This window comes from Sceloporus occidentalis, unplaced genomic scaffold (genome assembly GCF_023333645.1).
Source record: "Sceloporus occidentalis isolate IW3139 unplaced genomic scaffold, rSceOcc1.0.p SCAF_23, whole genome shotgun sequence".
NCBI lineage: Eukaryota > Metazoa > Chordata > Lepidosauria > Squamata > Phrynosomatidae > Sceloporus > Sceloporus occidentalis.
Genome location: NW_028317003.1, coordinates 13,977,608 through 14,003,998, shown reverse-complemented (window position 1 = coordinate 14,003,998; position 26,391 = coordinate 13,977,608). Strand labels below are relative to the sequence as shown.

The window sequence follows — 26,391 nt, the reverse complement described above, 5'->3', positions numbered from 1 at the left end:
ACTCAAAATATGACAACATTATTCAACAAACTGACCACTGATCTCATCTAAAGAGAATATCTAGAAAAGATGTTACCCAAGACATTGATTGTAGTTATAAAATTATTTTTTCTTTTTTTCCCCATGAAGATGAATCTCACAGAGCTAAAAACGTTTCCAAATCCACCACTTGCAGTCACCAACGTTACAGCTGCCGTAATGGTGTTGCTGGCACCCAAGGGCAGGGTTCCTAAGGACAGAAGCTGGAAAGCTGCCAAAGTGTTCATGGGAAAGGTAATCATCTAAGTAATAACACTCTTCAAATATCATAATACATACAATATATACAGTGTATCATAACGATTCTGTTATATAAAGCCACTAATACTGGTGACCAAACGGCTCTAACAGTCCTTACTGAAACTATTACATGGCAGTAGACAAAGATACAAAGAACAAGATGGTTTCTGTGATTGGAAACACAATTAAAGTTGAGCAGAAGATGCTGGACGACATACAGAAACAATAAAATATGGATTAATAATGATTTAGTGTTTCATTTTATCATATTTTTTCTTTTGAAGGTTGATGACTTTTTGCAAGCGCTAATAAATTACGACAAGGAACACATCCACGAAAACAGCTTGAAAGTGGTAAAGGAGCAGTACTTGAAAGATCCAAAGTTTAATCCAGATCTTATTCGCACAAAATCATTTGCTGCAGCTGGTCTCTCAGCATGGGTCATCAACATTGTTAGGTTTTATGAGGTAATTTTACTATGTTTAATATGTTTGTATAAAAGTACCATAATGCTAGATCACAAGCTCACGGGCAGTGTTCTCAACTCCTGTTGCGTCTGTATGTATTAAAGTGTATTTGTTATTTGTGTTAACTGCCCCATTTAAGTTTTACATGCTGCGTAATTTGCTGGTGCTTAATAAATAAAACATCGTAATAATAATAATGCTTCATATTCCTATATGTTTACTTTTAGGTATATTGTGACGTGGAGCCTAAACGCAGAGCACTAGCTCAGGCCAATGAGGATCTCGGTGGAGCTACCGAAAAGCTGGAAGCGATCAGAAAGAAGCTTCATGTGAGTTTATATTGGTATTTGTACCACAAATAATTTCAATTTATTTGTACTGAAGGAGACTTTTACATTTGGTAAATGAAAGTGGTAAATAATTGTCCATAGTGTGTGCAGAAACGTATTTGTTTCCCGTATGACTTGTTACATGTTAAGAATATTAATAACTATGAGACCACACATGTGCAATAATCCATGCACCCCCAATTTTGTAATATACAATAGACAGTAAGAGTATGAACCCCACATAAGACATAGAAGATGAAAATGAAGGCTGTAGTATGTTCGCTTTAATGAATGAATAGACTGCACATCTTAATTTATGAAGTAACTCAAGAATATCATTAAAAGCACAGAATAGGGTATATATCATTTCACTCTTTAGGTGTTGTATTAAAGTCCCCCATTAGACATTCGTATCATTTATTGTAGAGTCCGCAGAGATGGTTTTCCATCCCGGAATGTATCATGAAGTACATTGTGGTGCGTTTCCACTTAATAATGATGTATTATGGATAAAGAAATAGATTTGATGTAAATTGTCCAATGCTTCTAAATTTATTACTGCTTAAAAACTAAAGGTTAATAATAATCATATTATGAACCATTCAGCCCATTTAGTCTGCCCATTTGTTTTCTGCTGTAAACCCCTCAAACATTATTTGGCCCTTGGTCTTGTCTTATGTTCAGAACAATGTTATCCCTATCCCATGCATGTTTGTATTGCACATGCGTAGTTCCATCAGATTATATAGAACAACATAGAAAAATAATAATATTAACTACATGGATTTATGAGAATCTAGGTACATTTATACATTTTACCAAAACCAAACACAGAGTATTTTTTTTTGTAGGAGCTAGATAAGAATCTGAAAAGACTTACCGTCTCCTTTGAAAAGGCAACAGCTGAAAAAGTTCGTTGTCAGGAAGAAGTAAATCGAACTAACAAAACTATTCAGTTGGCCAACAGACTTGTAAAAGGACTAGAAGTAAGTATTTTCTGGCAGTATGCTAGAGCCACACTAAGATTATACTTGCGACTTGGCAAGACAACATATTTATCTTCTCTTATCCTTTCGTCAGTGCTTAATCCACATTCTAGTGGGGTTTCAGTGCAATGCCCAATGCAGTCTGTTGGGACAATGAAAGAGTCCCAACTTTGCAAGTTCTAGTTAAACATTTATGACTTTGCAGTAGAATGTTACTATAGGGGTCCTATAGGCTGACTTTTCCTGCTCAAACACCTCACTGAGCAGACGGTTTATGACAATGCTAATGAAGTCCCACTTGTCCAGTTACATGCGTTCCTCCAAAGGCTTTTATTAGTCAGAGTGTCAATGGCTGGGTAATCAAGAACAAGAGATTCTATTCTTTACCATAGATGGTATGATAAATAGCCAGGGTTGTCTATAGTTCATTGGAATATGATAACATACCTAAAACATGTACACAGTACTGGTGTGCGGCTTTCTTAACACATTATACCATCTAAAAACTAAAATTGCTTTAAAACCCAAATATTTTTGACAAGCAATTTTTAAGTGACGGTAGTATTAGTAAAAACATATACTTTACCTTTATTTTCCGTTTCGTGAAGACCCAATGTTATTAGGAAAGAGAAGTTTACCAGAAATGTATTATAACTCATTCATACCCACAGTATATATTGGTGGTTCCTATATGGCAAGACCCTCCATCAAGATATCAAAAGTACCAATCAAAAATGCTGTTTATCTGCTAGCTTATTGCTTTAAGAACCATCAGAAAATATTAGTAAATGATAGCAATAATAATATAAACATTTGATTATAAACAGTGAGAAAATAAATGTTGTTGCCTTCGTTTTAATTTTAATTTCACAGATATATGTATTTCAATGTTATTTGGAGAACAAAACAGAAAAAATAATTATTTTTAGGGGTTCTACCATATGGAATTGACCTGGAAGCTGAAACATCAGAATAATAAATCAAGCAGTTTATATTTAATCATTAACTAACTCCCAAGCTGAGCAGCTGTTAAAAATTAGAAATAGGTCATCCCAGCCAAGAAGACATTACAAGCAATCTATAATGCATTAGAATAAAATTATAGTGATTTTTAACTGTCTAGAAATGTATTAGACTGCATGTTCTAACTCTTAAACTCTTGTTAGCCAATGTCACTTGTGATTTATGATACGTCGATGGTATAGCGGAATTATTGAAGATTTAAATAGATGATCATTCCATGTTTAGAAAATCTTCAACTTTTAAAGTTCTCTTGGAGATTAAAGAAAAGATTTCCATTGCTATTTATGACTAATTCACAAGAGGTATAAACAGAATGGAGAAATCAAGTGCTTATTTTTCTTCTAAATGAACAAAGTTTTCTGCACTGCAGGTGATAACTTAAAGTGGCAACATATTGATCATAAATATATGGTTTTAAAAGTACATCTATATGTTAGAAAATCAAAACTATTTTAGATGCAATCGCATAGTCCTAACATCATGGTCAATGACCTGAAATGCCTGAAGGTGCATCATGTCATGCATAGGTCCACCTAAAATACAGTATTTACGCATTTCAGGTGTATTTCTCCCTTTTTCACGTGTGCCTACATTTGGATCGATTCCCATTTGCACTACCCAGTTTGTGCCTCCTCTGTAGCTTGGAGCCTTAGGCAGCTACTTAGTAAACCCATATGATAACTAAGGCTTTAGCTTAAATGTTATCCAGCCACGTGTGCTATGAATGATTTTTATGTTTTTAATTGTTTTAGTCAGAAAACATACGCTGGAGTGAATCAATTAAGACTTTTGAAGCTCAGGAGAAGACACTATGCGGAGATGTGCTGCTGACAGCTGCTTTTGTGTCTTATGTTGGATCCTTCTCAAAGCATTATCGACGGGAGCTGATGGAACACATGTGGATCCCATTCCTAAAATCTCAAAAGGTAACATCCAAGTCTTAATTTAACAGGAAATTGGTGTTTTATACATAAATATACAGTATACATTAAGGAAAGTGACATTATAACCCTCAAAACGTCATCCAGAGTTTCAATAGAGCTTAGTAATGTAACATTAAACCTGAATGCTTGTTGGTGCTTAATAATAAAAATCAGGCTGTAAATATTTGATGTGGAGGTAGCCAAATCAATAGCAGGTGTACCTTAGTACATTTAAGCTGCTTGATGATGCCAAGTCAGTCTCACAGTTACATTCAAGTGATATAGTAAGGTAACTGAAGCTTATAATTTAGCAAAGGTAGGTGATGCCATGTTAATATACCATAATTAAATATAACCCAGTGGCAAAACATTCATGGTCAATGGACCAAGAGTTCCAGGCGGCCCTTGGATGCCTGTTCTTGCTGGGAGCAGTAAGATATGTGCCTGGAGGGGAGAGGCAGTCGTGATCACTGACCTATATGTGTCTTTTTCCATCCTTTACTTTAGCGTCAAAATGTTCTAGGTGCAAATATATTCTGCATCACATTGATTTACTAGTGTTCACCTATTCTGATGTACATAGTAGCTTATTTCAATCTACTATAATATTGAGTATGCAACAATTCTGTTGGTAAGTTACTATCCATGCTTTCGCCATCACTTTCCTTTCCCCTCTTACCGTCTTCTTGTTTTCTGAGCTCGGATTATGGTTGTTTATTTGGGTTACTTTGGTCTCAGTGATGCAGCAAAATCTCAAATACCCAAGGGCTCAAATTCTAGCTCACTCTTGCTTGTGGTAAACGTAGAGCATCCATGGTATCCCATTCCTGCACTGAGGATTTGGTTGACTACATAGTTGCTAACATATTGAAAAATACAGAGGCTTACTTTTTTAATTTCTCTGCATTTTTTTTTCTATTTCAATGCAATAGCTAGTTTTTTTGTCTTTAGGTTGTCATTCCAGTAAGTGAGGATCTTGACCCAATCGCCATGCTGACTGATGACGCGACAGTCGCTGCATGGAATAATGAAGGCTTGCCTGGAGACAGAATGTCAACTGAAAATGCCGCTATCTTAATGAACTGTGAGCGATGGCCTCTTATGATAGACCCACAGCAACAAGGCATTAAATGGATTAAGAATAAATATAATGTTGACTTAAAAGTTATAAATTTAGGTCACAAAGGGTAAGTATATAAAAATATAAAATTTTCAATCATTTGATGAATTATATACAGTATTTGCAAATGAAAACACATTTTTTGCCTCAGCGTAGTCATATGCACTTCTCATATCTGTGTTGGCTTGTATTTAAAACAGTAGAGGGCTGTTTCTTTCATAATTTATCACAGAATTATCGAAGGGAAATAAAACAGTAAATATAAGAGCCAAAGAGAACATTCCAAAACCAACAAACACTATTTAAACAATAACCAACATATACTAAATATTATTATAAACCTTGTGATCCCCTTTATGTGTTATCCTCTCCTAACCCTGATATTTTATTTTCTTAATTTTTGAGTTAAATTATTTAGCTTTATTTGTTTATGCGCTGAATCTTTTCTTCTAATTTCTTGTGACAAATGGAGGTCCTATATCTAGTGTCGGTTAGACGAGATGTTCTTTTATACTCTGCATGTTTAATGGCATATGTGTTCTATATATCACTTTATTAAGACATAGTTATAGAAAAACGCTACAAAGAAACATTTTAATGACAGGATACTGACAATAACGGTACAATACTTATATTTGCTAGTATACAAGTAACTATGTGATATATACAGTACTGTGCAAATATTTTAGGCAGGTGTGAAACAATTCTGTAAAGTAAGAATGCACTTGAAAACAGACATGTTAATAGTTTATTTTTATCATTTAACAAAATGCAGAGTGAACAGAAGGCAACGCTAAATCAAATCCATATTTTGTGTGACCACCCTTTCCTTCAAAACAGCAGCAATTTGTCTAGGTACATTTACACAAAGGTCAGGGATTTTGTAGGCATATAGTTGGGTGTGATTTAGATTTTTCTTCTATTTGATCACTTTGCATTTTTACAAAAATTAAAAATCAACTACTAACTATTTTCGAAAGCATCCTTACTTCACGGCATTATTTCAAACCTGCCTAAAACTTTTGCACAACTCTCTCGCTCTCTCTCTCTTTCTCTCTCTCTCTCTCTCTCTCTCTATCTCTCTCTCTCTCTCTCTATATATATATATATATATATATATATATATATATTTGTATGTTAGACATGGGCAAATGGGCCAAAACTGATTCGGACAAAATTTTGGTTCATTTTTTTGCCCATACGTTTTTTGCCAACGAATTCTGTTCTTTGTCCATTCAATTCAGGGGCAATTTTAATTTGGGAATGAAATAAGATGCCCGGTGCCCACTACCTTGTTTCCCTACCACTTCCACTTTCTGCCAATCTCTTCTACTATCTTCAATTTTCTATCTTCATCCGCATCTCTGCAGACGTAACCCAGCGGGAACTGCCACCAAAATGGCGGCACTTCCGGTGACATCACCGAAAGTGCCATCATTTTGCCCTAATTTGAGCTCAGGGCAATATGGCCATGCTGCAGTTGAAGTCCTCTCCCTGATCCTCCAATTCCTGAATTTACCAAAATTCTGTAAATTTCCAATTCGTACGACTCTGAATGCACTATATATATATATTATTATTATATATACCATTTCTAAGAAAAACACTAATACTGTATGCAAGTAGCAAATACTTTGATTAATGTTTATTGTAAGTCAAAATAAGAGAAATGTATTAGTATCCAGTCAATATCCGCATTTTTTTTTTTATATATGAAATGAAGAATTGGTCCAGGTGGTAATCACCAGTTAGGCCTGCAAGATAAATTTACCCTTCTGGACTACTGAGGTGTTTGTAACATAATTTACTAGCTGAAAACCGGTTTATATTATTTCAACACACAGACGAAAGTGAGGGAGAAACTTTTTGGAAAACACTCTATTAGATTAAAGTATTGACGTCGTGGAAATAGATATTTCATTTAGAATGTGGAATTCAATCATTTTGGCTTTATTCGTTGTAGAGAAATAAATAAATAAGAAATAACGAACTTCTCTACTTTGTTTATCTCTAACATAATGCAGACATTTCCTCAAAAATATCTATATACAAGCTTTTCTATTTAGTATGGGTATTTTTCCTTTCATTTGTGATTGTATATAAACTTTACTGTATACAGGTGACATAATAATAAATCACTGATCCATGTTATATATTGTTTCTTTCTTTTGGTTCATTTCACTTAGTTATCTGAAAACCATTGAATCGGCTTTGGCATCAGGCGACACCATCTTAATTGAAAATCTGGATGAAACAGTTGATCCAGTACTTGACCCTCTCCTTGGAAGAAACACTATTAAAAGGGGCCGGTAAGTGAAATGTCTTACAGAATTGTTTTGCAAATGTGTTATCATCATCATATCATGTTATTAATCCATAGTATCTAGTATCAAATTACATTTTAAATATCTAGAATTCTAATCATGGCAAAAAGCCGTCAGGGTAAGTGCCAAAGCTAGATTACAGAAGAGAATTCAGTGTAAAATAAGGATAAATGCAAATTCTCACAGGATAACAATTTTTGTTAATAGTCTAATAAAAAATATTCTTAGAAAAGACACCAAAACCTAAATAGATTTATATTTACCAGCATCTTACCAAAGCTCTTTTGCCTACTGATTCACCCCAATTAGATGAAGTGAACAGGGATTATAGACAGCTGCCCCCCCCAAGAAGAAAAACTTTTTAAATCAGAGTTTGTGGGGAAAAAATAGAGTTTGCAAAAAGTTCATAATTTCTTGTTCTAAAACTTGAGGCAGGACTACTTTTTTCAGTTTGTAACTTGTATGAAGAACCTTTATGATGTCCAAACAGTTGACACAGTGTCGGCTGCTTTTCTTTTCTCTCTTTTTCTCAATATACGAACAAAAGATAACCATCATATCTGGCTGTTGTCATAAGACACCATCCCGATATTAGCTACTAATATTTTACCTCTGTTATAAAATGGCCACATATAAAAGATATGAGTTAAATCCACTAGGAAATGTTAAAATCTATATTTGTTAAAGAATGTTAAAACAATTCACTTTTGTTGCAGCTTCTTCTCTGGATGACTCTAGTAAATAAAGTTTGCTTATGATGTTCATCTAATAGCTTTCTTATACAAGAATGAATTACAGAGTGCTCATCCAAGCATGAAATCATTGAAAAAAGCAAAAAAGCCTTAGATTCTGCTGTTATAATTATTCTGCAGCCTATAATAAAACATGTGCAGCTCGCAGACGTGCCAAGGGCAGCTGAAGTGCATATTAAGGGTTACATCCGGCTTGGTTTTCTTTAATATTCTAGCCTCTTCATAGTATGACTTTAGACTCCAAAAGTACAAAATCAACATCTTCAAGTCTTGAGAAAATCATGGGAATGTGCAGTACACGCATGGGCGGTATCGCTCCTTGTCAGCCGGAAACATCGTTCTTTGGGCAAAGACCATTTAAAGAGTTAGCCGCCAGTCACATGGGCGATAAACAGGGGATGACCCTAAGTGTAGACATTATGGAATTAAAATACAGTTGAAAAGCCTACGATCTTGCATTTTATCAGTGCTTTATTCGTCATATATATTTAGTTGTTTATAGGTAGGTTATGTGTATACCTTATTTCTGATTTTATTACATTTGGTAATATGTTACCTAAAGCTGTTTGCATAGAATAGTTGAAAAGCATCAAGGCATTTAATTATTGTTAATTATTATTAATTTTGTATTGGTAACTAGTATAACTAGTATAACTACTAAACAGGAAAACTATAAAAAATTACTATTATGACAAATATAAGCCCCTTGGTGTATGTATATATATATATATATATATATATATATATATATATATATATATAAAACATTTGTTTTGCTGTTTTTTTGCTTGGTCTCTCTCTACTTGTAGATCATACTAGTTTAGATGATATTGAGATGAAGTACATTTACTGTATGCATTTCTTTCAATGGATTTTGCACTAACCTAACTCCTAGTAATATCTATTATACAGTATCCCACTTTTTGATGTTTTTTTTAATGACTTGGCAAGGTTTAAATTTGTCCTTTGAAATAATAGCTAAATAGATGGTTGTGATATATTTGGTGAAGTCCAACGGTTGAAGTTCATTAATAATTGGAATGTTGTGGAGTATGAAGTAATGAATACTAATTACTCCTTTCATGTCTGACAGCACCCCGTGGGCCAATCCATCAGCTCAGACTTTAATTTGGTTCCAGTAATGGTTCTATCAATAGTACATTAATTCTGTGTTGAAAAGATATACAGTTGAACCTGACCCACACTGTAGAAGCTACTGTCATAAAATGGCCACACACTGGCAACAACTAGGTAATTACAAATAATTAAATCTACTGGGCACTAGACACTACTAATTTAAAATTAAATAATGTCTTATGATAGTAGTTGACAGTAGAAAGTAAATCTGGAAATATTTATCAGATTGTATCCCTCCCAAAGTGAATTTCCATTTTTATTTTTTTTATTATTATTTTTTTAATTATTTATATAGCGCCAACAATTTATGCAGCACTTCGTACAGTAGTATGACAAAATAAGGACTGACAAACTGAGCCCCTGCTCACAAGCTTACACTCTAATACATTGCATTCACTTTTCTTTAATAATATGTTTAAGGGACAGTGTTATTGAGGCCGGAACCAATCAGCACCCTGTTCGTTCCACTGGCACAAAAACATGTCCGATTCGTTAGGGTCCCAGCGTGAGCAAGGGGGAAGGTTTAGCCTGCCACATTATATTTGTCGTAGGAAAGCTGTATAGAGGCACTAGGATGAGGCTTTAATAATATTAAAAAGTTATAATGTGGAAACGCCAGTCAGTTAAAGATTTGTGTGCTGAGTTTATAGCGACCTTTTATCCTCTATATCAATGATCACTCTTTATTCATTAAGAGCATAACGCTTTAGGAGACGATGTCTGTTTATTTACTACTGGTATCACATTGGCCCACAATGACCAATGATAATAAGTCATTCCAGTGTTATCTTTACCCTTCCTAATTAATGCTACTTTAAAGATGTTTTTCTAACAACTACAGAACAACAATGTCATATATTAGATATCGCTCATCTGTGATTATAATGATTTAAATAACTCCTATGGTGTAAAACTGAATGTAATATCACTGTATTTGTCTTTCATGGATTATACATACAGTGGTGAATCTAGGATCAATACATAAGGGGGGCACATAAGATACCACAAACTGGAGGGACACTAAAAAGTCATGCCACTGAAAAAACTATATATATATATATATATATATATATTGTGACAAACCCTGCAGCACGAGGGCCATAAACATCACAGTTAGGGGTCTTAAGCACAGTCCTCTAGGGCAATCAGAGTCAGGAACACCAGTTTGGAACAAAACAGTGCTTTATTTTTAATTGCTCACACCCAAAAACCAAATCATAAAAACAAAACCTAGCTCCCAATTGGAGCCCTGTCTAACTGAACTATGCTGGTCCACACTGACCAGCCTAATCACCCCCTATCTCAACCTCCCAACCAGACCCAGCTACGCCAGGCTCTGGAAAACCTCCCCCAGACAGCACACAAAATGTCCAGGCAGGTGATGCCTCACTTGGCTCAGGGATTGTCTTGTTCAGGGCCTCTCCTTGCCCTGGGAGCACAGGGAACTTCCTCTTCCCCCAACAGTCTCTCTGAGTATCAGGCTCCAGGGGTTTTTAATGCCCAGCACCTGTGCCTGACGCCGGCCTCATAGAAATCCCGGACCGGATCCTGCAGATTTCTTGCCTCCTGGAAAACCCGGCATGGAGTTTCCACAGAATGGGGGAATGGAGCATTGGCCCACCCTGCTCTCCAATTGCTCCACCCCAGGGACCCATATGTATAATCTGCATAGCAGCTGTACTCAGATGCCATGCTAATCATCTCCCTGGGGTTCACACGGTCACATATATATATATATATATATATATATATATAATGCCTAAATACCAGAGTATTGCAATATGCAATGATACCTTTGTTATTGAACTAACATAATACTTAAAAGGCAAGCTTTCAAGAATTTCCCTCTCTTCCCCAAGTATTGCTTCAGACCTGAGAAAGAGAGGAAAACTCTTGAAAGCTTTACTGTATAGTTTACAAATATTGTAATAATCATGTGCCCTAGACAAACGCTAATATGTCCACGTTATAAGCACGTAAGAACGTCTATTACACATAGAAACCGAAGGCAAGAGCTTCCCCATTGGATATACAAATGATGGGGTGGGTTAATGCTGTTTGCCTTAAGAGTTAGGCAGACCAGGATCAACCATTGTCATGATCAGTATGAAAATCAATCACAGCGATTACATGCAATAACTGGCAATTCAGTGTTCTGTGAACACTGAGTTAAAATTCTCCCTCTCTCTTACTGACACACTCTTACTGAGAGAGAGAGAGAGAGAGAGAGAGAGAGATGAGAGATAATAAAAACAATTAAACCATGTTTTTCATGTCCACATCCTTTATTGCATTTTAAACAGTAAACAAAGGGTTAAGGCTAAAAAAAACACAATGCTCTCTAAAGATTTCTGTCCTTAACCCCTTAATGACAAAGCCCGCACATGTACGGGCTCAAAATGCATTTCTTTCAATGGGTTTAGGGACCACCCATTGTCCTTAAGGGGTTAAAAAAAACACTTTATTACCCCCTACACGTGCCACCCTTTACCTAGATAAACGTGTGTATGAGTGAGTGTCAGAGTGCAAGTATACATACAGTATGAGTGTGTGGCAGAGTGGAAGTGTGCGTATGAGTGGCATGAAATTTTTTTTTCCCAAGTCTTATACTCAGACCTTTTCTTTTTTTCTTTAATTAAGATCCAAAGTTTGGAGTTTTTTTCGAGCAAATCCAATATTTGTAAAATAATAAGTAGAAGCTTTTCACTGCTCCCATTACTTCAATAAAAAATGCAGCTTAGTATAAAGCAATAGTGAAAAAGACAAATGCAAAAAGCAAGAAATAAGAAATGAACCGTTGTGAAATACAAGTAATATTAGTAATGTATTTTAATATGAACTATAATTGATTTTCAGTGTTTTTAATTGTATATCTTTGTAGGTATATAAAGATTGGGGACAAGGAGTGTGATTACAACAAGAATTTCCGTCTCATCATTCACACAAAGCTTGCAAATCCACACTATAAACCTGAACTACAGGCTCAGACCACACTTATTAACTTCACCGTCACTACGGATGGGCTTGAAGATCAGCTTCTGGCCGATGTGGTCAGTGTAGAGAGACCTGACCTGGAGAGTCTTAAGGTAGATGGTTGTTGTCTTTATTAAATGGATAAGGAATGCCAATGAACGGTTAGTGTGTGTATGTGAAAGGGAATGGCAAACACATCCTTTTTGGCCCGTGCTTCAATACATTTTGAGGTGGTCACGTTGGAGCTGTGATTAAGATCTGTGCTGCAAAAAGTGGAGCCCTTAGTCATAATTTTGTGTTTTCTTCTTGTGCTAGTCAATGATAACAAAGCAACAGAACGACTTTAAAATAGAGCTGAAGCGTCTGGAAGATGAGCTCCTGATACGCCTGTCAGTGGCCGAGGGCAATTTCCTAGGAGACATGGAGCTAGTGGAGAAACTGGAGTCTACTAAAAGCACAGCCGCCGAAATAGAGCATAAGGTAAGTATTTATTAGCGTCGGTATAGGGTGCTAACTGCTAAGCTTCTGATATTTCTCTCTATTATCTGTCTCGTGTGCTTAGAATATAATTAAACAACTTACAGCCTAATAAATAATTTAAGGTGAATCACTTTTAAATGTATATGATCTCTCAAATATGCTTACTTTGTGCTGTGGTCTAATGATGTGTTTGAGCAAGAAAATAAACATTTCTACATTACTCTAGAAAACTGCCATTTGATGTTTATCAAAAAGAATCCTTTCAGAACAATTATTTAAAGGTGCAACCATAAAGAAAAAAGTACTTTAACACTTAAGTATCTTTATTAGAATTAGGGCTCACTATTGCTGGATAGTGGATACCGTAGAATATTTTGGAGTAAGGCCAGGCTCGGATTCCACTATGTACTGACTGCTTCAACGCTGGACGACATACTGCTACAGTTCTTATACAGCTATATATTTGCCAATTTCCCAGTCGCTCAGTTACATTTCATCATTACACAGGTGGTTGAAGCAAAGGAGACTGAAATAAAAATTAATGAAGCCAGGGAGCATTACAGACCTGCTGCAGCCAGAGCGGCTCTTCTTTATTTCGTTATGAGCGATCTTCGTAAAATCAATCCTATTTATCACTTCTCACTAAAGGTAACTATGCCCTTCCTTAATAGATTCAATGGAAGCACAAAATATGTAACTTATTTTACAAACAATCGCGCAGAAACGATGTTCAGCACATATCAATCCTGCCGTTTTTCAAATAGTTAAATAGCAGGGGGGTAATCGTAAAATACTAAAAGTATCAGTATTTGGAAAGCGTGGGAGCTGAATTTAGATGAATTATATGAAAAGCATCACATTATGCCACTTTCACAACCCCATTTGGAGGACTATCTCTGTAATACTTGATCCCAATGAACGTTTGAGATGTGCATAATTTTATCTTATAGGCATCATTTCTAAATACGCATCAATGTATATTCTGGATACCTATGATTAGGTGTTTGTGCATGCTTAGAAATATACAAAGCAAGGCCTTGCCCCTTTCTATATATATTGATTTTTGGCCTTTTTTGGTGAAAATCTTTTATATTAGAAAAAATTATGCTTCTAATATCCCTTCCCCTTAAATCATTCTTACCCTGTGTTCTAAAGAAAAAATAAAAAAATGGACAAAATATTGTTCTTCATTAGAGCTTTTTGACAATATAGTTGTACCCCCTTCTTCATAGGCTTTCAATATGGTTTTCCATAAAGCCATAATACGTGCAGAACAGTCAGAAGATGTCACCGAGAGAGTTGTCAAACTCACGGAATGTATCACATACGCTACTTTTCTATATGTCAGTCAAGGACTTTTTGAAAAGGACAAGCTGACATTTATTTCCCAGGTTGCATTTCAGGTAAGGAATTGTGATCGTATACTATTTTGCGTTAAGGTGGACCTGGCTACAGGGGACATTGTAGTTTTGCTCTGCTGGCCAATGTGAATATGGAATGTAGTAAAGAATGCGTATTGTATCAAATGAAACACTTTTATAATTGTGATTTTTCATATGCTTTCTTGATAAGATTCTTCTAAAATGTAAAGATATTGACTTATTGGAACTGGATTTTCTTCTTCGGTTTCCTGTTGAGAATACGTACAGAAGTCCTGTTGACTTTTTGACTGTTCAGTCTTGGAGCGCCATTAAGGTATAATAAGTCTGATTTTGAGACATATAAAGTAACGTTGGATGTATCATTGAACCATCTAATTATTAAACATCCAGTGCATATACTTGGTGATTATGCTTGTGAACTTCACAATCAACAGTTTAAATTAAATATACAATACATATTTCATCTGAACACCAGTTTATTAGGGTGGATCTGAGTTGTCACATTTCTCAAGTATCCTTTTTGGGTATTCACAAAAGAATAGCTCAGGTCAGCTTGAGAGCTAACTCAGTCAGGGTCCCATAGGCCCTGGGGCTGCATCATGGTGGATTTAGCAAAGATCATAAGAGACTCACCAGCATGGTTTCAGAAACTTTTTAGTTGGATCATTGAAAGGTTAGCCAAGGAACATCAAGGTTTGGTCCACAAATAGTGAATTGAACAAGCACTCTGGCCAAGGTTGAGCTTATGTTAAATATTTCCAAGTGTTAAGGTTTTAGGGTTTGTACATTCATGTGACAATATAAAACCATGAAAGCTTCTCCATTAATAAAATACTTAATTGTCTCGTATTCCATAGCAACAAATCCAGACATAGAATACTTTGGTATCTTAGTGTATAAGTTTTCCTTTTTGTGTAAAGTTCTGTCATTTTTCATTACAGATGATTTCGACAATGGATGAATTCAGAGGGCTAGACAGGGATATTGAAGGATCTGCCAAACGTTGGAAAAAGTTGGTTGAATCGGAAACCCCAGAGAAAGAAAAATTTCCACAGGACTGGAAAAATAAAACATCTTTACAAAAACTTATTATGCTGAGAGCGCTACGTCCCGACAGAATGAGTTACGCAATACGGTTTGTACTCATTCATCTTTTTTTTTTTTTATAATTTATTTAAATCTATTATAAAACAGTTCAGTCTCGCCTTTTTTGGATTTCAAATTGCTAAAAATATCAGCTTTCATTTTTCCTTTCCATTTTATTAAATATAATGTCCCAGACTGATTCAGCCTCCAAATTATTTCGAACAGTGATGTTCACACATTAAGGTTTTGCAGCGGGAGAGAGGCTTCCCCGGGTAATCTTGGCCATACACACTGGTTTAGATTAATGGCAAGTGTGGTCAATAGCATCTGGTTTGCAACAATGTGAAGTGTGCCATAAATTGTCATGGATTTATTCACAAAGAAAGAGAAATGAGTTGAGATTTAAGCCTTGAGGAAACCCCACCATGATCTCAGAAACATACCAACAATAAACATAACTGGTACATCAACCTATCTACTATAGCAAGCCCATTGATGGAGAACCAAAAAGATCCACATACTTAATGTTCCAGATAAATAAAAAATAATTATATAATTTGTTTATATACAGTTGTATATTTACAACTGTATGAGTATTCCGCATGTCACTTATACTTTGTTGACATTAGTTGTTACCTTAATATGTCTTTGAATTAAAAAACAATATGTATAGTAGCATAATTTGTGATGTTTCAAATTATAGAATACAAAGTTAAACACCATGGTCTAGCTTCCCAATATCACTTTGTACATACGTATTCTATACTTAATTAATTAATGAAAATGGAAAACAATAGCCCCAAGGTAATGGGTCATAGCCCCAAGAGAATAGAAGGTGCTAGATGATTCATTGTTTCTTCAAACATCGGAAATAAGCTCTTCAAAGAGCAAGTACAGACCATATCATTGTATAGTCCAGTGTTGAATGAATGACCATAGACCCATGGTGATTAGTGGTATAAGAACTTAATTGCTCACATCCTGTACAAATGACTAAAGAACGTCCTGCTTTAGTTTATCGTTTACAATATTATTACTCAACAGAAACTTTGTGGAAGAAAAACTTGGATCAAAGTACGTAGAGAGTACACGACCAGACCTGGCAAAATCCTATGAAGAAACCAGCCCTTCCACCCCTGTGTTTTTCATCCTGTCTCCTGGTGTAAACCCACTAAAAGATGTGGAGTCATTGGGTAATAGTTATGTCAACATAACAAGCACTGAAACCAATGTACTACATTTCTCAACAGCCTTGATTTTCAGTGTTTTACAACGATAATATTGGCATATTCCTAAACTGAGCCAATAGGGGGCAGTCACTAGGAGTATGTGACGGACATTAAATATAATTACAGCTTTCGTAGTAATAAAAACACTGAAAACATCTTAAGAATCGTGTAAAATTACCGTATTTGCTCGATTATAAGACGAGGTTTTTTTCAGAGCAAATGCTCTGAAAAATACCCCTCGTCTTATAATCGAGGTCGTCTTCTAATCAGACCTCTGCTGGGGCCAGGCTGCTTACTGGTGCTTTGGTCGCGAGCAGCTTCTCTTCTACCAGCGGCAGGAGAACAGGAAGATAGAAGAGTGTCACATAACTCTGCCTCCCCCCTCCTTCTTCTGGGGGCGGGGCCAGAGAAGTTGCTCGCACAGCTGGGGTAAGGGGGTGGGGGAGGGTTTTTGAGCAAGTGTGTGATAGCATGGATTTGTAAGGTGGGTGGTGGTGGTAACATGGCATAGGGAGGCTGTACTCACACTCCTATCATCCCCAGGTTCCAGCATGTACTGGCTGCCTTGGCTTGATAGGAGTGTGATTGCTGTTAGCAGTTATATATATATATATACCTCCAGAAATGCCTTTTCACCCCCTATATGCCACTCTGCCCCATGATATGCCTTTTAACCCCCTATATGCCACTCTGGCATATAGGGGGTTAAAAGGCATATCATGGGGCAGAGTGGCATATAGGAGGGTATAAGACATTTCTGGAGGCAGAGTGGCATATAGAGGGTGAAAAGGCACATCATGGGGACTGGCAAATAGTGGGTATAAGGCATTTCTGGGGCAGAGTGGCAACCCTGGGGGCAGATGTGCATAACTGGGGGGGCAGGTTGGCAAATAAAAGGAAATAAAAAAATATATTTTTTTCTCAATCATAGCTTTTATTAAATATGAAAAAATTGTTTACATGAATTAATATTTACTAGTAAAACTTTTTTCCTATAGGATAGTCTTATATTCAGGCTTTTTGTTTTTTTCCTAAATTAATATTTAGATTTTGGGGGGTTGTCTTATAATCAGGGTCGTCTTATAATCGAGCAAATACGGTATGTACATGATTATTTATTTTACGTCTCCATGAAAACTGAAGATGAATATGCCTTTTATATGAAATATTTAGAAAGAAAAATACTCAGATTTATAACTGAAATAAAAGATACAATTATGTGATTAATGCAGACTAATATAAACAAAATGATCAACCCCACAAAGCTCTGTTTTTCAATTTTTAGAAGGGAAAATGTGTGTGTTTTCAGGTAAGAAACTTGGCTTCACTATTGATTCGGGCAAATTTCATAACATATCATTGGGTCAAGGTCAAGAAAAGGTAGCAGAAGAATCGATAGATGAAGCTGCACAACAAGGACACTGGGTGATTCTCCAAGTAAGTGCTATACAAGTTCTTATGGATCATTACCAAACATTAATCTAATAATTTCACAGCTCTTACAATGAATATGTGTCATTAGAATTAAGGTCCCATAACTGTCCAAACAAGGTTTATGTTTGTCATTTTATTTTGCAGAATATCCATTTAGTCGCCAAGTGGTTGCCTACATTGGAGAAACTCCTTGATCAGTGTAGTAATGGATGCCATGAGGATTATAGGGTATTCATTAGCGCTGAACCGGCATCGACTCCAGAAGAGCACATTATCCCACAGGGAATACTTGAAAATTCCATCAAAATTACCAATGAACCACCAACTGGAATGTTAGCAAACCTGCATGGAGCACTCTATAATTTTGACCAGGTAAAAGGACACCCTACATGTCTATTGATTTTCTAGTAATAATGGCCTCTGTCAATACTGCAAAATTCTAACATTTGAAGAAACAGAGGTATGACTAGAGAGTAAAGTCTTCGGCCTGTTGTGTAGTTGAAAAGAAATGCCTTCTGTTGTAGGCTTGCCATCAAGGCATCATAGTGATAGGAAAAGTATAAGCGTTTATATTAGACTTGGGCGCCGTCCAAATCTTCGTATCCCACGAATATTCGGCTATTCCTGTGTTTGGTCCTCTGCCATCAACCAATGAAGTGCACCTGCTCTTCATTAGTTGATGGCAGACGAGCCCCCTGCTGGCAACCAATAGAGTCGCTCATACAGACTTTTAAAATCCTGGTGCCGAAACTCGGTCGGGGCCCCCCCTCCAGGAGTTAAAGGTCCATATAAGCGGCCATTAGAGTCGCTCGTATGGACCAAGTTCCGCTGTCAGGAGTTAAAGGTCCATGCAAGCGACTCTATTGGCCTCCTGCAGGGGCCTCCTCTAGCATCATCCAATTGGTTGATGCCAATGGAGGCCCCAGCAGGTGACCAATAGAGTCGCTTGTATGGACCTTTAACTGCTCGCGCGAACCTACGGATTTCCGCTCCCGTTAACCCCTGAGATGCTGCGTAGATAAGCTGGACTAGATGGGGAAGGGCCCATGGAGATAGACGAAGACGTAGATTCTTTGCGTTGTGTGTCTTCGTGTATGTTTTGCCGCCGCCGCCGCCATGTTTGTTTCTTCAGTATTCCGAAAATGCACCCTTGTTCGTTTTCATGTTTGTCCGAATACGAATGCACAAGTCTGTTTCATATCAATAAAGCTTAATGCAGAAATATTTGCATTTTTTTAGAATTTTGAAAAAATAAAACAGAATTGTCTTTTTGATTCCTAGGATACCCTTGAAATGTGTGCCAGAGAACACGAATTTAAAAGTATCCTCTTTTCACTATGCTACTTTCATGCGTGTGTTGCTGGTAGACTTAAATTTGGTCCTCAAGGCTGGAACAGAGTCTACCCTTTTAACGCAGGAGATCTGACGATATGTGTCAATGTTCTTTATAACTATTTGGAATCAAATACCAAGGTAAGGGAAATACAAGAAATGAGACAAAATAAAAAATACACTTAAAACTAAAGAACTACTGTTCCTCTGTACTGTGTATACTGTATCCATCTGTTCTAGAGCAGGACACATACACTGTATGATCAAAAGCATGTGGATACCTGACCATCACACCTGTATGAGCTTGTTTTTTGGCTATAAAGCAGGATTTCAGGATGGCTTTGGTTTCGCACACACATATGATATGTGCAGATTGTTAGCTGCAGAATATAATGTTGCCATATAAATCAATAAATAATAGTAATCAAAGTGACTTCTGTTATGACAGACCATCGTGTAAGTAATAAAATAAACCACATGATGCGTGGTATAATGCCTACAATTGCACTAGCGGCATAATAGGTAGAAATGGAAATAGCGACCTTTTTTCAATGGCAGTTAGTTGCGTCATATTTTTGGACACAAAAACCCGACAAATATTTATAAATGAAAGGCTCCGATTTATATGGTTTGATTATCCTCTTTTTGTTCGTAAATGTATTTTTTGGCATGACTGTCGCGTTCTAGAAAATGTCGTTGCAAGATAATTTAAACATTTCCATAAACACGGTTTTGCATATTTTATCTGGGACGTGGAACCTGTGACACCTTTTAAATAACCCCTGTAGTTTGAAACAGATGTTCTGCCAGTCTCCGGTGTACAGTAGGCGATAACACATGATATATTAACCTAAAAACTAAATCTTTTAGTGGACTCCCCCCTCACTGACTAAATGTTATTATAGTCAGACCAGCCAACGAAACACCAACCATTTAAGACATCCTTTATAATATTGACAAAAGCAGTGGTTAACATGTACACATATCTCTTATTCATTAGGCAGGTAATGAAGCATTTGCAAAAATGTAATTACATACAGCAGAGCTGACAGTTCTTAACGCGGCATTAATAATCACTACAATTAGTTTTGATGATGGAAGCAATTTACAGCACGTCACATACATAAATAATGTTGAGTTTCTCGCGTTTGTCATTATTATGTATTAAGGACGCCAGCTTGTTGTGACATTCTCAGCGATATCCTACCTGAGTTGAAATTAAGGTTAGATGAGTGATTTTATTGGAAAGATGCAACAAGTTTAAGCAATACTTGTACTTAATTAAATTAACAAGGTGACTTTGAGAAACCACTGCATTAAATTCACTCGCAAAGGACAGCTCCATATCCTAAGCTGTTTTACCTACTCTCCGGAATCCAAGATCATGCCTACTACTGCTAAGTGCCCAAACCTTTTCTAGACATAATCCCGGGAAAGGTTTGAGGCAGATGTGAACCTCATTTTAACCATGATATAAAAATAACACAAGTGGTTGATGGTTTTCAGTACTGGATTCCTATTTGGTTTTATCTCAGGTGTGACAGCTTTATCCTAGTGATTGTGGCCGGGGATGGGTGAATAAGCGAAGGTATCCCAGAGTTAAAGGGATCTGGGCTTGACTCTGGAGTGGCACCTAAATCACATTGCGCTGCATTCATTGGAAACCATAAAGGGCAAACAGCATCGCTAAGTAACATTACCTTGTGATCCATTGCTGTCCAAAGCATATGCAGAACACCGAGCACCAGTTACATATTATTTTGTAATTTCGAGGCAGACATCCCAATCAACGTTCCAGAACCCAGCGCTCTCATCTCAGAAAACAGCAAAAATCTATTGAGTGGAGAGGCAATCCCTGAATAAAACATGTGGCAACCTTAGTCACAACATTTGCAAAGACGACCTTGAAGCACAAGCATTTGGATAAATATTAATTCCTATCTTTTCCTGAAACCTAACATCATGGCAAAATATAGAATGTAACTGCACTGGTTTATGTGTTGGTCTTTTGTTCTTGAATAATTGCCTAGTCTTAGGCTGACTACATCAGTTTCTATGGCAGGTTCCATGGGAAGACCTGCGTTACCTCTTTGGTGAGATTATGTATGGTGGACACATAACAGACGACTGGGACAGAAGGCTATGTCGTACTTATTTGGAAGAACTTATGAGCTCAGCCATGGTAAGAATTAAAATGGAGATGTTGACTTCCCTTTCAGATGAGTGAGTTATGGTGAGATAAAGCATTTTCTATCACTCCATTAGTTAAACATTATGAAAGGTTGTGGGTCACCAAACACACAAAATACTTTCCAGACTCCGGTATTGAGTAACTGTTCTCCAAGACCGACAACACGGATCTAGAGGTTGTGTAGTGTAAGTGGTGGGGATATTGCGTCATATCCCAGCTATTTAAACTTTGAAGTGTTCATATGAGGACCCAGACCCACGTCTTGCTCGGCCTCTGTTATGCGGTCATGCTCACCCATATAGTTCAGCACGCAGGGCGTTGTGTTGTGATTTCTATCCAATTATTTAAAGTGCCAACTGAACATTTAACTGCACATACTGTTAGCAAATAAGATTCATACTGCGTTCCCATTTAATTTTGAAATCGTTAAAATATACATCATTCTTATCACAATAATCTGTAGATATGGTCATTTTGGTGAATCGGTGATAAATGTTAATAGTCTCTGTTTTTATTTGTTATTGTCTGTATAACCCATTGCACTGCAGAATCTTTTGGTGTGATATAAGAGATGATTTTGTACAGTATCATTCCCTAAATATAAACACTCTACAAATCATCCTGCTGAAGTCATGCAATACTTCGCACTCTTTATTTCAAAAAGCTTGAAGGGGATCTAGCACTGGCTCCTGGGTTCCCTGCTCCTCCTAACCTGGATTACATTGGTTATCACGACTACATTGATGAAATGCTCCCTGCAGAAAATCCGGTACTGTACGGGCTCCATCCTAATGCAGAGATCGAATTTTTAACAGTAACATCAGATAACCTCTTCAAAACCATTCTAGAAATGCAGCCCAAAGATACATTTCTTGGAGAAGGATCGGGAATGTCGGTAGAAGAAAAGGTAACCCCTTATTTCCTTATGTAGCGTGCAGTATTCATGCCTAGTTTAGTTTGGTTAGGACCAAATATATCCTATCGATGAAGGACATAGGTAAACGTTGGGCAAAATGGAAAAAGTGTGTTACCAGATAGACTGGGGCCTCGTCATTCAAATCTTGGGGCTGCTGCGGTCACATACATTCACAAAAAAACTCTTATTAAGTGGGTTGATATGTGGGGAAAATACAGGTCAAAGCTTCTACATTGGGGGAATTTTATTTTGGGTTACTTGGTCACTCGTGTAATTTTCCAAAAGCAATGTTTTCTAAGCATAGTATTTCATGTTATGTATCTAGGACTTTCAAACAATAACCGTCTCAATCTTCTTTGTAAGGTGAAAACTATTCTTGATGATATATTGGAAAAGCTTCCAGAAGAATTTAATTTAGCTGAAATAATGCAGAAAACAACCGAAAGAAGTCCATATATTCTTGTTTGTTTCCAAGAATGCGAAAGGATGAATATTCTAATGCGAGAGATAAGACGTTCACTAAAGGAACTGGATTTGGGCTTGAAGGTAAAGTTCGGTTATTGCCAGGGGAGGGCTGGCACCTTATGGTCCGGGGGAAGGTAAAGCCAAGTGCCCCCCACAAACTCTCTCCCCTACACACATACATGTTTGTACCAAAACAAACATTAATGTTCTAACACTTGTACATGTACACTCATGCTCACACACTTGTACATACATTCTCACTCTAACATACATACACACACCCTCCCCTTACCCCCCCCCCCCCCCACCGGCAGCTTTATTTTTTTTGTCAGCCTCTCTTTTGCAGTAGGCACACGTAACATCACATTACATGACCCCCGCTGCACTCCTGTCTCCCGGGCCAGTCCAAAAGTCTTCTCAAAGCACAGTTGGACCAGCCTAGGGGCAACTGCAATGTTATGCTTTTGTAATTGATGCATTTACTTACTGGCTTTATCTTGTAACCCTAGGGTGAGCTCACATTTTCTTCTGATATGGAAGCATTGCAGCTGGCTCTCTACTATGATACCGTTCCGAAATCATGGACAAAATTAGCCTATCCATCGACATATGGACTGGGGCAATGGTAAACCATTTTTGGGTCTTACTTGACAGTGTAACACTATGTTTGACCTAATAGAAGTAACCTGTAAACAATCAACCCTCTTAAACTGGGACACATTATATATGTCTCAAATCCAGTCCACTAAACGGCAGCAATGACATTAATTTTTGCCATATAAAAAACGTGGCTAGACTTCCAGACCAAGTAAATACCTTAAGGGGTAGACTATATTTGCCTCACCCAATGAACTATTAATGTGGAGCTCATACCAAAAAACACCTTTTATGGAGAAAAACATTTTGTGCCCATTAAGAAAAAAAAGTTAAAGGCTCACATATATTGCCTTGGTCTGGAAAATATTTTGAAAATAAAAAAAGAGGACAAAACGATTGGAAGTAACAGATGCTTCAAAGAAAAAGTTTGAGAGATGTTACTCCATCCACTCTAGTTTTGAGAATATGAAACACAAAACAAGACTAACGTATCTTTACCTTGACAGGATTAATGATTTACTCCTTCGATGTCGTGAACTTGATACCTGGACTCAGGACCTTGTTTTACCGGCAGTGGTATGGCTTTCTGGGTTCTTCAATCCACAATCATTCTTAACAGGTGATCATAAATCACATTTTCCTTTTACATTTGTGTATAAAAATGCAGATTTACAGTTATCTGTGAGTATGTCATGTTGAACAATATTCTTTTGGCTGCACCGCCAACTACAAACCCATATTTAAATAGCCCAAGGTAGGACTGAGGGTGGTAGATAAATTGAACAGCCTCCCATCATCAGTGATGACCGAGTCTGTACATCGGGATAAATGGACGGACTAGATGGGGCGAATCTGTTGTCAAATTCTGTTTCTGAGACAAATAGAGCTGCACACATTTGTTGGTTTAAGCCCACAAAGTACACATGAAGCTACATACTTATGGATGAACAATCACATTCCAAATTGTCATCAGTCCTTACACCAACATACATAGATATATATATATATATTTTAAAAGACAAATAAAACCATAAGTAAAAAAAAAAATGCAAACAAAATTTAAATAATGGATTATTTAAATTGGACTTAATTATATTATTTCAAAACTATATGGTTTCCTTTTATAAGGCCAGTCCAGCCTTCTTTTCATAATTTCCTTTTTTATTGGAGTGCAAATTGTTGCATGCATAATTCCTTCCCCTCTTTCATGGCCTGTACTGAAAACAGGAAGCATACATAAGTACTGTGCGGAGCACATATTTAAATGAACAAGAGTACTAAAAGCCAATAGTATGTGTGCCGTTCAATGTGAGCATTTAGCTAGAATACATAGGGTTGCACCTAATACATTCTACGTGAGTGCTAACGAGCATGTGTTGGACGTGTACTTAGGTATGCTTCCTGGTTTCAGTTAGGATCCACATCCCTCATGGCGCTGCAGGATACCTGGATCCGGCGGCCGGTGGACGTCTGCGCGATGCGCGTAGACAACCTCCTCTGCCAGCTCTTCTCCGGCCGGTCGGCCCCGCTGGACACCAGGGAGTCGGGGTGGTGGCATTATGAATTAAGGGGGGACCTTAAAATGGCTATTGGTTTTCCAAGTTTCTGTTTATATATAACATATGCTGACTAACTGCACAATTGATACCAAAAATGTTAAAATACATGTGTTCCTGTTTATTAGACAAAATACTGTTTTAACATGCAACTCGTGTATTTTTTTTCTCTTTAAAATAGCACCAAAGTTTTAGGGTGCTGCCTATAATCGAGCCAATACGGTACATCCAAGGGGTATGACAAGACTAGAACTGACAGACTAAGACAAACCAATACATTAGGTGGACTGCCATTATTTTTTATTTTATTTTTGAAACAAAATTTCAGCTAAAACAACAAAATATAATTGCAGTGTTATTTTTTTCTAATTAGCAATAATGCAAAGCATGGCACGGAAGAATGATTGGCCACTAGATAAGATGTGTCTGACAGTTGATGTAACAAAGAAGACAAAAGAGGATTATGGACACCCACCTCGTGAGGGCGCATATATTTGTGGACTTTTCATGGAAGGTAAATGTTCAATTTGTAGACAGAAGTCTGGTATTAATACACATATTTAAAAAAAAAAAAAACTATTTCAATCTGCATTTCATAAAAAATGTTGTCTTTTATATATAAATATATTTATATATATTTATGTATAGATATATACAGCATTCCAACTTAACGCTACCAGTTTGGGGATGGCCCTTTCTTGTTCCAGCATGACTGTTCTCCTGTTTACAAAGCAAAGTCTATAAAGACTTGGTTTGATGAGTTTGTTGTGGAGGAACCTGCGTGGCCTCTAATACCTTTGGGATGCAGTGGAACATGGATTGCAAGTCAGGCTTGACCTTACAAATGCTCTATTTATATAATATATCAGTTCAGCTATTTAATGTGAAAATTAAATCAAAATGAGCACTTTCACATTAAGGGATTACAAAAAGTAAAAAACATAAAATAATAAAAAAGCATACAATACCCTACGAGCACTATGCACTTTAGTACCAGAGGGAAAATGTTTCTAGCGATGCCATTGATCCATGAGGTCTTTGGCTATAGCGCCCTGCTTTCTTCTAACAAAAATAAATATTTACAAAAAGAAAAAAATTCTGAATAACATTTTTAAAAGTGTAAAAAAAAAAAAAAACACACACACACACACACAAATCATCTGTTCCACTTCACATCCTAAATGAGAAATCCTTAAAAACATATTTCCCCTCAGCAAAAATAAATGTAAAAAATGCAATTTAAAAAAAATAAATAAATAAAAAACTGGCCGGTGTGCCACCAAAAATATGGCAAACCTATGCATGCGGGCTGTCGCTGTACAAATAAGGCCAAGAAATCCAGACGCATTAATACTTTAGTTTTTTTTGTTTGTTTTTTTAAACACACGTTTAGGATGAGGTTGGTGGGGA

General features: G+C 36.7%; 1 protein-coding gene across 2 annotated transcripts in view; it reads left to right on the top strand.

The window, feature by feature from the left end:
• LOC149300848 (dynein axonemal heavy chain 11-like) overlaps positions 1-26,391 on the top strand; it is a 106,702-nt gene that overhangs the window by 79,335 nt on the left and 976 nt on the right. Inside the window, exons 59-81 of one of the 2 annotated variants that reach the window (XM_089484938.1) lie at positions 130-273; positions 564-746; positions 974-1,075; positions 1,927-2,061; positions 3,837-4,010; positions 4,959-5,194; positions 7,314-7,436; positions 12,222-12,426; positions 12,629-12,793; positions 13,301-13,441; positions 14,026-14,196; positions 14,366-14,488; positions 15,117-15,310; positions 16,306-16,454; positions 17,800-17,927; positions 18,069-18,296; positions 19,206-19,397; positions 21,319-21,438; positions 22,112-22,354; positions 22,727-22,909; positions 23,338-23,453; positions 23,932-24,044; positions 25,355-25,495. In XM_089484938.1, coding sequence (XP_089341064.1) covers positions 130-273; positions 564-746; positions 974-1,075; positions 1,927-2,061; positions 3,837-4,010; positions 4,959-5,194; positions 7,314-7,436; positions 12,222-12,426; positions 12,629-12,793; positions 13,301-13,441; positions 14,026-14,196; positions 14,366-14,488; positions 15,117-15,310; positions 16,306-16,454; positions 17,800-17,927; positions 18,069-18,296; positions 19,206-19,397; positions 21,319-21,438; positions 22,112-22,354; positions 22,727-22,909; positions 23,338-23,453; positions 23,932-24,044; positions 25,355-25,495 — 3,709 coding nt within the window. Of the gene's footprint in view, positions 1-129; positions 274-563; positions 747-973; positions 1,076-1,926; positions 2,062-3,836; positions 4,011-4,958; positions 5,195-7,313; positions 7,437-12,221; positions 12,427-12,628; positions 12,794-13,300; positions 13,442-14,025; positions 14,197-14,365; positions 14,489-15,116; positions 15,311-16,305; positions 16,455-17,799; positions 17,928-18,068; positions 18,297-19,205; positions 19,398-21,318; positions 21,439-22,111; positions 22,355-22,726; positions 22,910-23,337; positions 23,454-23,931; positions 24,045-25,354; positions 25,496-26,391 lie in introns of those variants that run through there. The other variant, XM_089484939.1, reaches the window with a different exon arrangement.